Below are 15,586 nucleotides of genomic sequence, written 5' to 3'. Positions count from 1 at the left end.
ACTGCAGTGGGGAGCCTCTTGCTCAGGGTGAGTGGCTCTGCTGCAGACCAAACCACATTAGATGAAATGAATCCATTCCCCAGCCTGTTAAAGCAGCATGCTCCCCGGGCTCCAGAGAGAGACAGAGAGAGAGAGAGAGAGACAGAGAGAGAGAGAGAGAGAGAGAGAGAGACATGCAGAGGAGGGGGGTTGAGATAGAGAGAGAGAGAGTGAGAGAGACAGAGAGGGCGAGAGGAGGGGGGAGAGTGACTGGCAGGAGGGAATGGGGGAGAGAAGAAAAGGGAGAGGCGGGGGCAGGAGGAGGCCAGCGCGCACACGCACGCACACACACACACACACACACACACACACACACACAGCGAGTTGAAGAGACTGCTCAGGGGATTATGGCACATTTTGGGGCAGGACAATGGCAAGCAGTGGAGCGCCTTTACCCAGCCCAGCTCCCTGCACACAACAAACGCTGCTTTGTGCTGTGTGTAGAGGCCACTGACCGGGGTCATGCATCTGCAGCGCTGCACCGGGAGGCAGAAAAATAAGTCAAATCAGCCTCCAGACCTGACACGACTCGAGCCACTTCCGTCAGATTTCTACTTTCCCAATATTTTAGGAAACGTTTTTTTATATTGGCTGGTTAACTTCCGTTCTGAATAGTTTAAAACCAAATCTTCTCCTTTAAAGCAGCATTATGTAGCATTTTGACCTTTGATAACAGCATAACAGCTTCAGAATCAAGGTGGTGCCCCCACTGACCTGTATTTAAAGGAGAAGCCCGGTGTAAAATTGACTTTTCTTTTAGTGTAGTAAAACATGATAAAGAGTTACCTTTGTCGAATAGCACAGCTTTCTGAGATCCACTAATTTTGTGCTTTTTGCCCAGCACTCTTTACAACGGATGCTTCAAGGACCCGATAAATGGCTTTTTTCACTGAGACCCAGGCTCAAAGTAGCTCCACACCTCCTTAGTAGAACCATAAGAGCCCCAACATTTAAATCGAGGCATTAATAACTTTAAAAGTTCATAAGAAGCTTATTAAAAACCACCGTTTACATCCATAACACTAGCTTCTGCTCTGGGCGCCGCCATCACTGTACTGATAATGACATAGATATTTTAAATGTACATATTTTTTGCACAGTCTGACTTCTGGTGTAGCAGCCGGCGCCCAGTGCATTTATTAGTGCTGAGGAACGTGTATAATACAGCTATAATAATCTCTATAATAAACTCTACCAATTTTTACCCGATTTTCACATGTTTGGTTCGTTACAAACGGCAAACGAGATGTAGAAATGTTTCAGGAAGTTGTCACAAATTACAAATATGTGATTTAATGCTGAAATAGTTTGTATTATGCTCTTTAACAAAGACAGACATAAGGAGAAAAGCGCTTGTATCTGTATCTTTGCCATTTCTGCCTTGGCATGCCCGAATCGGAGCTGTATAACGTGAAAATGCTTCTAAATAAACTTCTAATGTTAAATCCTGTTATATTATTTCACATAATTTTTTCGCTTTTACGTGCAATTTCTGTATCCCTCAGCTTGTCCAGAAATGTATGTGCAAAGCATGTTCTTTGGGGTAGAGGGCTCTCAGAAGCAAGAAATACCAATTTTCGCACAATGCTGCTTCAGATAGTGATGATCAGTGATCAGGCCTCCATTCTTTTCATACCCGCTACGCGCGGGGGTCCGTGCCCTCGGTTAGCGCGTCTCCAAATTGCCTGTGAAAGCGCGAATGTTTATCCTGCAGCCAATCGATCGGAGGCGGTGGAGCGCCGCGGTGAACGCAGAGCACATGCCTGTGTGAAAAAGAGGTGACGAGGAAGACTGTGATCCACCCAGAATCCACCTCGCACCTTCTCTCCTGCTCTTAGTGCTTTCCCTGCTCTGATCTGTTGTATCAGCTGTGAAGTTGATAGTTGATACAGTTGTAGAGCAGGAGGAAATACAGCAGCGGATGTAGTACTGTAGTACTGCTTCAGGACTGCAGAAGCGCTTTACTAAGCCCCGGTTCACGCAGCGGCGGGCAGGCTCTCGGCGCGTGAAATAATGGCGCTCGGGGAGCGAGGAGCTGCTCGTATCTGTTGTGGCAGATCTCTGTGTGAGCTGTAATTATGATCAGTCTTTTAAGCTTGGCCTTTTTCCTCCTCTGAATGGTGTTAGAAGCTGGTATCAGTCTCGCGCTCAGTGTGCGTCCTTAACCTGGGAGAGAATGGCTGATGCTATTCTGAGAGCGAGAGCTTGAAAAGGTAGTCGTTTGCGAGCAGAAATACAGGAGTCACTCATGCGGCATGTGTCTGATTACGGAGAGATAATTTCTCACGCTCTCTGTCTGTACCTTGCTCGCTCAGATTGGTCCTCTGCTTTTGGCTCCTCTGCTTTGCTCCTTTTCTCCTCAGTGTAGATTAAGGCAGAGTGGGGTTATTTATCTATTTATTTATTTTATTATTTTTTTTTCTTCTCTTCCAGGCGTTTGTTTTTTGCAGCACTACGCCGGTATGCGTTATTAGTCGGCCCGCTCCTCTGATATGATTAATCTTCCTTCCGCTTCGGAGGGTCGTTTCATGCCCAGATGGGTTTGTTGTGTAATCCCCGAGTATCACCTCCTCTAATTGTGTACAGACTGATGCGATTCATATGGCTGCATACTGAGCAGCGTGTGAGGGCACAGCATCGCTGCTGCTCACTAAAGGGCAAATGATAGCAAATATTTATAGGACCCAACGTTTTGTTGCAGAGCGGGCCCAGAGGAATTGTGGGCCGTGCTTCCATTCACTACTGTAGAGTAGAGTAGAGTAGCATCTTCCAGTTCCAGCAACTTTTGGATTGGATTGGTGGTTGGAACTGGTTGGAATTGGAATGACTTCATGACTTCCAGCTTCTTCTTCTTCTTCCTCTTTTTCTGTTTCTTCTTCTTTTCTTCTTCATCTGGTGCTCTCGGAATAACGAGGACATGGGTTTGTTTTCGTTAAGGTACTTGGTGTGTTATATAACTGGTGTTTTTCCAAGCCTCCCTGCCTGAGGGACAGAGAAGTAGAGAGAGAGAAAGAGTGAGAGGGAAAGAGAGAGAGAGAGAGAGAGGAAGAAGAGAAGAGCGAGGGAGGAGCGGGCCCGGACTCTGGGCTCCACTCCACCACCGGTCTGCGTCACTGGACAGGATGCTGGGCAGCCGCTGCAGCGATGTTTTCGTGTCATCGTCTTCCTCCTGACGTGTGCAGCCCTGCCTTATATTTTTTATTTCTCAACAGCAAACAAAACCCAGGAGCACAGGGAAAGATAGATGAAAGAGTGAGAGAGTGAAAGAGAGAGGGGGACAGAAAGAGAGAGAGCAACAGAGAATAGCTTCTTCCCTCCACTTCTTCTTTTCTCTCCTGCCTGCTGTCTCTAACTAACTCCCTCTCTCTGTTTCTCTCTCTGTTTTGGCTGCTAGCTGCTGCGAGCGTGAGAGACAGCAGGGTTCGGTGGGAAATAGTTAATCAATAGCCACAAGGTCGGCTGGGCAAGCCGCAGGTTTGAGAGTGTCCTGTCAGTGAGCTGGAGCGGAGGATTTGTAGCGCTTGTAAAAGGCTTAAAGGAACATGCGGTGGTTCTGCGCGGATGGCTGGACTGCAGCATGGCAAGGAGACACCTGCTGGACACCAGCTGCCACTGCAGCCTTACTGGCCCACATTTCACTGCCTAAAAAAAAGAGCTGATCAAACTAAATTCTTGTGCTCCTTACTTTCGAATTCTTGTTACTGTATCTGCAAGAGACACACTTATAATAATACCTCACTTTAACACATACTTTCCCATTCGCCATGTTAGTGTTTACCTAATTCATAATACTATTTAATTTTTTTTCTATTTTATAAATTATTGCAATATTAAAATGATATAGATGATGATATTGTAATTTTAGGATCATTTTATGCTATTTATACTAATTCTAATAATATAATCATACGTAGGCCTGTTATAATAATTATGTAATTGATGATTGTGATATATTCTATTGTGTTGATTTGTATTTGTAATTTGTTTCTTCACAAATATAACCATAACCAGTCATGCAATGACCAATTATTCAATTATTCAAACTGTGACTCCATATACACAGTGTGCAGTGACTGCAGTAGGTAAAGAAAAAAAAAGTATATATTTACCAAATACAATTACTTTGTAATGCTATTCTATTATCATTATTATGTCACATGTGACATTTCATTGTAATTAATTATATTTAAATGACAGTAATATCGTTTTTCACCATGATTTCTGGAACAATATACCAAACACACACACAAAAAAAAAAGTAATTACACCATTTTAAAGAGTGTAACTTTTAATATTTAAGGTCCTCGAGACACTGGAATTGGGGGAAAAAAAATTAAAACCACTGTTTTAAAACAAAGTTGATGTACCAGCTCATAAATGTTAATAAACTTACAAAACTGTTGCTAACAAATATATAATAGATAATATTCAGGTCAGTAAACATTCTTGAGGTTATGTCCACAGTGTTGTAAGATGAATTAATATGTAATGTAATATAATTATCGTGATGCATAAGTGTGTCTTATAATAACAGCTCACATCAACCTATGTAAACTTATTTAAACATGGACAATAATAAAGGTTTATTCTAGTAAAGCGACTGTGGTCATAAAGGCTACGTTTGTCAAAATTGATCCAGTTTCACTCCAGTAAATTACAGTTTTTACAGCTGATACTTATTGATATAAGCCTTTATAAAGGACTAATGTAGTCATGTTATGTCAGCTACAAATACCTTAATATTCCTTAAAGACCACCACCTCAACAAGAAGCCTGAGGGTTAAGGAGTTAAAGTGGCGGCTAGCCTCCAGCTTCCAGCAGCGTCTTTTAGGTTAAGTCAGCTTAATTTACCAGAGCCAAACCGAGCACTGTGCCTCCTAGAATAAACCCACAGTTTATTTTTCTTTTGTGTGACCTACTAGACTATTAAAGCGCCAGCAACTGCATGCTTGTCATCCCCTGTTACCTTATACGTCTAGTGCTTCATTAATGAGCATGTCAGGACGCTCAGAGCGCTTTCTCCGTAAGAACCCCAAATGCAATGTGTTCCAGCGCCCAAATCGCGTGCATGGCAGCCGCTCCTCACTGTCAGTCTGCCGGCGGAGGTGCGGGAAGCCGGCTTTATCAGGCTGAGGCAGCGGGCGGACGCGGCCGGCGCATGCTGGGGGATTTCTCTGGCTGTTTGGGTGGAGGAATTTGTGAGAGTGATGGCGATAAATTGAGCAGATGAAGAATGGAGCCCTGCCTCCCTCTGCTCAGCACCTATTAATCGGGACACGTGACCGCACCCCCCCGGTGCATGAGTTACAGGCCGACCCGGGACCCTGGATTTATCCCTCGCTGAATGTGGCTGTAAATCAGCCGGCGAGGCAAAATTGATAACCTTGAATGTAAGGCATGATACCTTTAACACCATGTAATAGACACACTGATGGGATGCAGCCTCTGCTTGTGAGTCGAGAGGCTTTTCTGAAGGCAATTGCTTGCAAACAGTTCCTGCCCCGTCCCACCCTAAACTGTATTCATCATGTCTAGTTCACAGCTTCGTACACAGACTTTCAGTTCAGTTCAGCTTTATTATAGGCATTTTACTGGACTATAAAGTGGTGCAACATGTACAGTGCACAACATGATATAGAAAGTTCAGAACTGTTTTTCTGTATTAAATGTTTAATGTATTATGCACAAAATAGGGGTTAAAAGATGCAAATACAAAGATTTAAGTGCATAATTTTTTAATTGTTGGATTAATATTTTTAAAAATGTATAGTTTTTTTTCTCCAAATGACTGTATTAAGGTAGCCTGAAAGGCCCCATTCACTCTCTGCAATCACACTTTCTGCATATTCTCTGCAGAAATCTATCAATTTAATGACCAGTACTCTACATCCAGTAGATATCCTCACTGGTTTAACACATTTTTTTCTAATAGAAATCAGTAAACTTTAACTGAGCCTGAATTAGGATTCTTACTTGATAAATATATGCCATTGTTTTGGTGTCGGATGCATTTCTGAAAAAAAATTGAGACTGCTTCAGTTTCTGAATTAGTTTATCTGATTTTTAGTTTATCTATTTATATGTTAAAAAATGAGTAAAATGAACATGTTTGTGCCATCTATAAACTACAGACAATATTTCTCCCAAATTCCAAATAAAAATGTTGTCATTTAGAGCATTATTTGCAGAAAATGAGAAATGGCTGAAATAACAAAAAAGAGGTTTCAGACCTCAAATAATGCAAAGAAAACAAGTTCATATTCATAAAGTTTAGAAGTCAATAAGAGTTGAGAATCATAATTTAGAAATCAATATTTGGTGAAATAACTCTGGTTTTTAATCAGTTTTCATGCATATTGGCATGTTCTCCTCCACCAGTCTTACACACTGCTTTTGGAGAACTTTATGCCACTCCTGATTGCAAAATTCGAGCAGTTTAGCTTGGTTTTATTACTTGCGATCATCTATCTTCCTCTTGATTATATTCCAGAGGTTTTTTAATTAGGCAAAATCAAAGAAACTTATCCTTTTTAAGTCGTGTCTTATTTTTTAAAACAGTCTTATATATTGCATCAGTCAAGAAACTCAGTCTACCTCAGCTTCAGACTAGGATTTGGGACGCAGCTTATGTCTGTTTTGAACACAATACTTGAACACAGCTCTGGATTTGGGTTTAAAGGGACTATATAATACATTTATTCCTTATTTTAATATTAATTTGTTTTAGATTTTATATGACTACTAGATTGAAAAGAACCTAGGATTGCCCCATGGTTTTTTTTTCTTTCATTTATGGTGTGCTTATGAATAATTTGAAGAGCTGGTTGATTGATTGGCTGGTTTACAGTGAGGCCCCACACTGGCTCATATAGAATCAATCTGAATCAACATAGCATACCATTGCTTAGTCAAAACTTTGTTTTTAGCACTGTAACAAGCACCATTCGTTGTTAGTGTAAACACCCTGGCCGCCACTGCGAGTCTGTGGTTGACCCGACTAGCTGAACGGACTCTTCTGGAATGCTGTTAAGCCATTTCTCTGTAAAGACAAGAACACAACATTAAGCACGGAGTTCATGCTGAGGGCTTAGCTGATGTCTGAGCTGGTTCTGTTTGTTTTTAAGGAAGGAGAAGAGAGGAGAAGAGATGGCAAAGCTGGTCAGGCAGAGATAGCTTTTTGCCTAGCACAGATTTTCACTCACTTCAGATGCTCATATATTCGTTCCCTGTCCAGTGGCTTTAGGAAAAATCATAGTCTTAAGGCCTTGTTTGTTTAGTTGTAGCTGTTTAACAGTATTTTACAAGTATGGTGGTGATATACACTAACATGGGTAATGGTCGTGAGATAGCAGTATGTAAATTAATTATTTAGTTGAAAAAAATTAGAGACCACTTTAGTTTCTGAATCAGTTTCTCTGATTTACTATTTATTGGTATATATTTGTGTAAAATGAACATTCTATAAACTACGGGCAACATTTCTCCCAAATTCCAAATACAAAATATACTGTCATTTAGAGCATTTATTTGCAGAAAATGAGAAATGGCTGAAATAAAAAAAAAGATGCAAAGCTTTCAGGCCTTAAATAATGCAAAAAAAAAAACAAGTTCATATTCATAAAGTTTTAAAAGTTCAAAAAATCAATATTCAGTGGAATAACCCTGTTTTTTAATCACAGTTTTAATGCATCTTGGCATGTTCTCCTCCACCAGTCTTACACACTGCTTTTGGATAACTTTATGCCACTCCTGGTGCAAACATTCAAAGAGTTCAGCTTGGTTTGATGGCTTGTGATCATCCATTTTCTTCTTGATTATATTCCAGAAGCTTTTAATTTGGTAAAATTAAAGAAACTCATCATTTTTAAGTGGTCTCTTATTTTTTTCCAGAGCTGTATAGCTTTCATTGGACATGGCAAAAGTCATTGGACATTAAATTCTCTGAAGTTCTTGTACCATGAATTTTGGAATGTTTATACAAAGTGATACTGATAAACATTCTGGGAATGATGGTCTAAGAAATTTAAATAAAAGTAAAAAAAAAAAAAAAAAAGAAAAGTACCAAATTCTCAGGATTTCAAATGGCTGCTGAGTGTTACAGTTTTTCACCAGGCTAGAATGAACTAGGGTTAGAATGTGTGGGCTGATGGTTTGGCACCTTTAAGGATTTAAAGCTAAGGTATCCATGACAGGGTGGCCTGTGGACGGGTAACCGAGGACAACCTAACTCCTGAGCTATGCAAACAGTAAGGTGACTCCACTGCCTTTTAAGCAAGCTGGGTTATGCCAGTACAGATACAGCTCATCTCAATCAGAGCTGATGTGTGTACGTAATATCTATAAACAGGTTTACCTTTGTCACATTTATGTATAACCATTAGAAGGATGTAAAAAACACCATTTCATGTTTTCAGTAATACAAAAACGCTTGCAAATAAATGGAAACAATAATTTTAATATGCTAATCCTATAAAACTTGGGGACAGTTTTCCCAGACAGGGATTAAGTTTAGTCTTACACAGCATTTTAAACTGAGATTTTCCATTAAAAGGAAAATATAGTCTGTGTTTCGACTTAATCCCTGTCTGGGAAACAGTTATGGTTATAAAGTTAGAAATAATCAGTCAAAAACAGATGTGTCAAAAGAGATGAATGAGTGGCTGTCAAGTTTCTAGGTACAAAACCGGCATATTGAATTTTATAAAATCAGAATTAAAGAATAGTTCATTGCCATGTATTGCTATTATAAAGGAAAGAAAACATAGTTTAGCATTGAATGGCTCCTACCAGTTAAGAGCGTAAGAAAATATTGATTTATTGCAGAAGCATAATACTATGTTTGGCAACACTATATCGATTCTCAAAATTTATCATACAGCTCTGGAAAAAATGAAGAGACCACTTTAGTTTCTGAATCAGTTTCTCTGATTTTGCTATTTATAGATTTATGTTTGAGTAAAATGAACATTGTTGTTTATTCTATGAACTACAGTAAACATTTCTCCCAAATCCAAAATAAAATAGTCATTTAGAGATGCAGAGCTTTCAGACCTCAAATAATGCAAAGAATAATGCAAAGTTCATATTCATAAAGTTTTAAGAGTTCAGAAATCAATATTTGGTGGAATAAACCTGGTTTTTAATCACTGTTTTCATGCATCTTGGCATATTCTCTTCCACCAGTCTTACACACTGCTTTTGGAAAACTTTATGCCGCTCCAGGTGCAGAAAATTAAGCAGTTCAGCTTTGGGTTGACTGTGATCATCCATGTTTCTCTTGATTATATTCCAAAAGTTTTGAATTTGGTAAAATCAAAGAAACTCACCGTTTTTAAGTAGTCTCTTATTTTTTTCCAGAGCTGTGTAATACAAAATATTGGTGGCAGGCAGTGAGCTAAGTGTCAATAATATAATAGTTAGATAAAAAAAAAACATGCACTATACAAAGTTTTGATACTTTAAATTTTATATATATTAACCCCGGTATTGTGATTCTCATCATATCGGCAGGTTCTTCCCTGCACACAGCCATAATTCAAATTATAGCTGGTAGCATAAAGATGTCATTGTCGTATAGCTGTGGTTTCTGCAGCTCCTCAGCATCATCAGCACTACTGCTCCACAGACATGCTCAGTGCTGGCCTGAGATGGATGGGACGTGTTCTTGTCTTATCCTCGAAAAACTAGAGGAGAAAAAAAAAAGTCACTGAACGCTCAGTGTCTTTCAGAGCTCCGTTGAGGAAGTGAGGAGCTCGGCCATCTATTCCGAAAGTGCTTTCTGTCTCACTCTCTCTCTCTCTTTCTCCTCCTCGCTGACACACTCCTCTCTTTGTCTGCCCATTTCTCAGGGAGAAGAACTTTAATGGCTTCCAGGTAGAGAGAAAGAGACAGCAATCAAGATGAACTCGATTCCTTCGATGGACAGGCACATACAGCAGACCAATGACAGACTGCTGTGCATCAAACAGGTGAGCAGCAAGAGTACAGAGCATGTTCAGCTCAGTTCAGACTCCTGCCATGGCAGAGTGTATGAAGTTCAACATACACAGCATTTTACACGAAAACCATAAACGGAGTATATATACAGTATAGTACAATACGCTGTAGGTTTACTGTATAGGCTTATATAATAGGATTCAGGTAAATAATATCTCTAAATGGAAAAAAAGTTTTGATGCCTAAAGTTTATAACAAATTCATTATTTTCAGTGCAAAAAGGTTTAAAGGTTTAAATGCATAAAATAAAAATATTTATGTAAAAAACTCTGTACTGTATATGTATTCTTCACCTCTGTAACTTTTCACAAAAAAGTGATTATAGGTAATATTTCTGTTATATTTTTTTTTATAGTAATATTTTTTTAGTAATAATTTTTATAGTGATAAAAGATCAAATGGTTGTAGGGGTGTGCCATATTGTATCGTACTCTACATTATCCCCAATATTTTTGAATATCGTGAACGATATTATACCCTGAAATGTCGTGCCATATCACCCTCCCCTAATTATCACATAATTTTTTGCTATTTTTAGCAAAAGAAAAATTCACACTGTTCTTATGTCTCATTATATATCTACTAGAATCAGATTGTATCTGTCCAGTATCATTTATTTTACTTTAATCCTGGATATATGGACATATTTGGAGTGTAGTATTAGTATCACAACATTCTGGATCTTTAACTTCTCTTACAAATCTAATACAATTTGTGTATTTTTTAATATCTCGGGTAGGGGTGTGCCCTGTCATATCGTATGCAGTAATAGAATTTAAATTTAATTTTGTTGCAGTAGTGTATTCTTGACATATTTTTTTATGTTCCTTTTAATGTGTTGTCGTATTGCCAAGATCATTGCTATTGCAAAAATACTATGAGATATAATGATATTAATATTTTAGGGCCATATATGGTGCGACCCATGATGGCAGTTACTGTAATGCATTCTAATTTCTGCATTTGAAATATTAATCCGTGACACAGGATGTCAAATATGATGTTTTTAAAAGGTTCTATTTAAAAAAAAAATATTTGTGATTTACATAAAATATATAACATAAAACACTTTGTATATAAACAAGAAACACTACTGAAAAAAAAAAGTTAAGGAATTAAGCATAGAGATATAATATTCTAGTCGTACCACATTTGACATTTTTCTATGCCGATTTATCTGGATGTAAACTAAACTAAAACTAAAATGAAATCTTAATGTTAAATATATACATTATATATATACATATACATTTAAATACATTACATAATAAGAAAAAAAATAAATAAAACAACCAAGCTATAAATCCTCATGCAGTGAGATCCTGCCTGTGTTACATTTCTCCTCCAAAACAAGAAAAAGCAACACTTGTCTAAACTTCTGTTGCAGCTCTACATAAAGGCCTCATACAAATATAGCCTGAGCAGTGACACATGTGTGCAGTTGGTAGCTGAGCCTTCACGGCTGCTTGGCCTCCTCTCTGCTCTGTGGGCTACCTTAAATGGTGTTGTTAGCCTTCCCATTGGCTGGGCCTGGATCAGGTTACAGAATGAGGCCAGGGCTCGGATCCTGAGTGCTGTTCTCCTCTCTCTGCTCCTCCACGGCTCTTTCCACGGCATTTCAAAGGCCTCTTGCACAACACTTGGCTAGTTGGAATGACACGAAGGTGCAAACACACACAAACACACACTCGGATGGACACAGTGTACCAGACAGACATTTGCACACACCTGATCAAAAATGTGTTTGTCATTATCTGAAATTTATTCGGAACTAAAGGCTTGCGAATAACAATTCTTAGAAGAGAGTTACTGTTGCTTTGTTTGTTTTGCTCCCTCTATTCAAATGAACTGAAGGTTCTGTCCACATGTATCCAGATGTTTTTTTTTTTTTAAGAAATAGCTTCAGGTCACTAAAAACAGAGGTTTTTAGAAATGTTTTCTGAAACGAAGACGTCTGACGTCAGGGTTTGGTCAGTGTTTTTTTGTGTGGGTGGGGAAAAATGCAGCTTTTCTTTAAATGCTGACATCATAGTGTTTACTTAAGCATGGTTGTTGATGACTAGCTTTACTGTTTCATTACACTGTACTAAAGCATCCTAAACTTCCATTCTCTGCTTGATCGTAGTTTAAAAAAATGTATTAATTAAAATAAAAAAATAAAATAAATTCCCAGATTTTGTTTTCCTGAAACACAAAAAATTTGAACACACAAAACCATATAGAATATATGCCTCATTTTAGTGGTGTATTTAGGTCTGTTTTGTATGTTATGCTTGCTCTTTTATAAAGTCAGCTAAAAAATCAAGTTAAGTAAAATGTTTTACTGTGTTTAAGCGCACTGGAGTATAAGGCGCATTATAAAAGACACTATAAGAAACTTCTAATTCAGCAGGTCTCGCCGCTAAGTGGTGGTGGGGTGGTGAAGGCTTAGGTAACTTAGAAAAGTAAAGCTAAGCTACGTAAACAAAACTGTAGTAAAAAGCGTTGTAGCGTTGGATGTAAATCCACACAGATTTCTCTACAGAAACCTGTTTATTTGGGTGAGTAAAGCACTTCCGTTTATTTACAATACGCTTAGATTCCCGAATTTCTTCAACACTAAGACTGGAGCATTAGCATTAGTGGCTAATCGCTAGCGCTAGCCGCCTAACAGAGCTACGCTGAGAAACCCTGAGTGCTCCAGTAAGCCAGGTGATATTAGCCTACGGTTAATCCAACGTAGCTTGTTTTAACACGGTAAACACGCAAACTACAGTCAGATATACTCACCTCTGAACAATAAAAACGCTAGGGCTGCAGTTAGCGGCTAATGCTAATGCTGCTCCAGCAGTGTTAGCAGAAGGGTACAGGGCGAAAATACTCACCTCTGAACGGGGAAATAGCAGTTAGCGGCTAATGCTAATGCTTCTCCAAGCTAATACTTAATAACAAGGACAACAAGACCATAAATGATGCATCAATTCATATGGATGAATATCAAGCAGCAAACTATAAAAATAACTTGTATTGTGTAAGCAGCTGTAAATTGTAGTATTGGTGCATTAATGCATCTAGAGAGGAAGAATATATGCAAAATAAATTACTATCCCTTTTTAGTTTAAAATCTTATTATAAAATACCTTATTATAATAAATGAAACATCCCCAGGGCTAGATATGTTCTGGTGAGCATGCATGCACATACTGCAGTGACGTACAGTAAGCACACAGTTACTCATGACCCAGGGCTACATTTCTCTTGATCCAAGTCATTGCTAATTGCTTGATGGTGACGTGTTTGTTATAAGCGTGGGTGTGTCGCTTTCTGTCTCTTGACAGCTTTATTGAAGTCTAGTACATGACTGAATAATATTCTGGGCATTTACAGCATTTATGGCACTTCCATTTGCTTTCTTTTTGTTTATGCCGTCGCTGCTTCAATTAGTCAAGTGTACGGCGTTCACGACACCCAGTCCAAACCTTTTCCCTCCTTAATTCATAACAAATGACGTTACCGGCTTTATTATGCATGCCAGATTGTGGACGATTAACCCTAAAGACGAAACCCAATCGATTGAAGCTTATTAATCAAATTGAAATGGCACATTTGTGGTGCGGTGAGGCCGCAGTATATTGTGCGTGACAGTTGCCCTAGTCAGCAAACGCTCTTTAAAATAAAGGTGCTCCACAGGGTTTATTGAGCGATTCCGCAGAATAAACACTTTTGGTTCCATAGCATATGTTGTTTTGAGTTATGCAATATAAGAAGAACCATCAAAAAACTTTTGAGACCTTTTATTTATTTTTTTCCCATTTTCTTGGCAGTTTACAAGGCCAATTACCCAACCCACTCAGTAGGACTCCCCATATCACTAGATATGCCCCAAAACCAGGAGGGTGAATACTAACACATGCCTCCTCCGATACAAGTAAAATCAGCCATGATGCAGCATTGTCCAGTAGCATCACAGCGAGCTCGGAGGAAAGCACAGTGACTCAGCTCTGATACATCAGCTCACAGACGCCTTGTGCTGATCAACATCACTCTTTGGAGTGATGTGGAGAGAGAGCACATCAACCCACCCAGAGAGAGCAAGACCAATTGTGCTCTCTCAGGGCTAGGCAGCTGATGGCAAGCTACATGACCGGGATTTGAACCAGCAAGCCCCCGATCATAGTGGCAGCACCAGCAGATCATAGTTTTCTTAAGGGTTATTTTAGTGATTTTCTAGAAGAAGACACAGAAATAGTTCTATTAGCAACATTATGGAAGACAAACTTTTGCATCTGTGGAAAATCATGCTTGTAAACAGATAAGTGTGATTGTAAATAAACTTTATATTAGTAAAGACCATTTGGAAAGGCTGCTGGAGATATTCTTTAACAATTTAAAGGTTTTTAATGTCACAAAAGGTTCTTTAAGCAATGCTTAGAAGAACCGCTCATGGTTCCATTGAGAACCATGCTTTTAAAGAGATCTAAGAGTGTGAATAACCATTATATTATAAAAAAAAAGCTAGAAAAGAATGACTAAAAAGTTATTTTACCAATTTAAAGGTCTTTATCTATGTCAAAGGGTTTATTGATAAATGGTGTAAAAGAACCACTTTTGTTTCCATAGAGAACCAAGCTTTCAAATTAGTAAAGAACCACTAGAATGGTTGATGGAAATACTTACCTATATAATGGTCATTTGTCACAGAAGCTTTATTGAGTGATGCCATCGGTTCCATTGAGAACCATGCTTGGGAATTAGTACAGAACCTTACTAATAAGGCTGATGGAAAGGTTCAATACTTTATTTTAAAGGCTGTTTATGGCATAACGGGCTAATTGAGCAATATTGTAAAATGAACACTTTTGGTTCCATTAAGAACCCTGTTATACAATTAGTAAAGAAACTTTGGAAAGCTTGAATAAAAGGTTTAAATGTTGTTTATTTTGTCTCAGAGGGTTTAATATAAACAGTGGTGTATAATAACCTTTTTTGAGTCTCTAGAGAATCTTGTTAATAACAGAGAGATAATTGTTAATAAATTGGTAAAAACATTTTTATTAAAGGTTGATGAAGAGGTTCTTTACCAATGTAAAGGTTATTTACACTCGCGCATATCTTTATTTTTTTTTATGAAAACACGACTCTGTATGGAAGCGAAAGTGCTTCTTCTGTGGTATCAGTCAAAGCGCTCTTTGTAGCAGCTTTATTTTTAAGAGTGCAGGTTTTTCAGTGATTGTCAGCGTGTTTGAATTTGCATGCGTCCCGGTGCGGTGCGCTGTTTTGATTTAGGGGTACTGGCTGGGGGCCAGGCTCTGTGATGTGTTTCCCCCCCCCCCCCCTCTCTCTAGAGCAGGTACTGCCTGATCCTGTCTGCTGGTAAACAAGGGCACCTTATCACTCCAGGGCTGTCTTTGAAGCCCGGCTTCCTGGGAGGCTGATACTCTGCGCATCTGATGGGGACTTTCTGCTGCGTTTCTTTTCTCTCTCTCTCTTTGGGTTGCGACTTGCTGTTTTGCTCTCTTTTTTCCCCTCAGCTCTCTGGCATCTAGTCATAAAATGAAATGGTAAATTTGTA

At 38.8% G+C, this 15,586-nt stretch overlaps 1 protein-coding gene across 9 annotated transcripts in view; it reads left to right on the top strand.

The window, feature by feature from the left end:
- zmiz1a (zinc finger, MIZ-type containing 1a) overlaps window positions 1-15,586 on the top strand; it is a 204,583-nt gene that overhangs the window by 128,521 nt on the left and 60,476 nt on the right. For all 9 annotated transcript variants that reach the window (XM_049481286.1, XM_007249521.4, XM_007249520.4 and 6 more), the window contains one exon: window positions 9,888-10,007. In XM_049481286.1, coding sequence (XP_049337243.1) covers window positions 9,939-10,007 — 69 coding nt within the window. In that variant the 5' untranslated portion in view covers window positions 9,888-9,938. The remainder of the gene's footprint in view (window positions 1-9,887; window positions 10,008-15,586) is intronic.

The sequence above is a fragment of the Astyanax mexicanus genome, chromosome 7 (genome assembly GCF_023375975.1).
Source record: "Astyanax mexicanus isolate ESR-SI-001 chromosome 7, AstMex3_surface, whole genome shotgun sequence".
Classification (NCBI taxonomy): domain Eukaryota; kingdom Metazoa; phylum Chordata; class Actinopteri; order Characiformes; family Acestrorhamphidae; genus Astyanax; species Astyanax mexicanus.
This window is presented reverse-complemented; position numbering and strand designations above follow the sequence as displayed.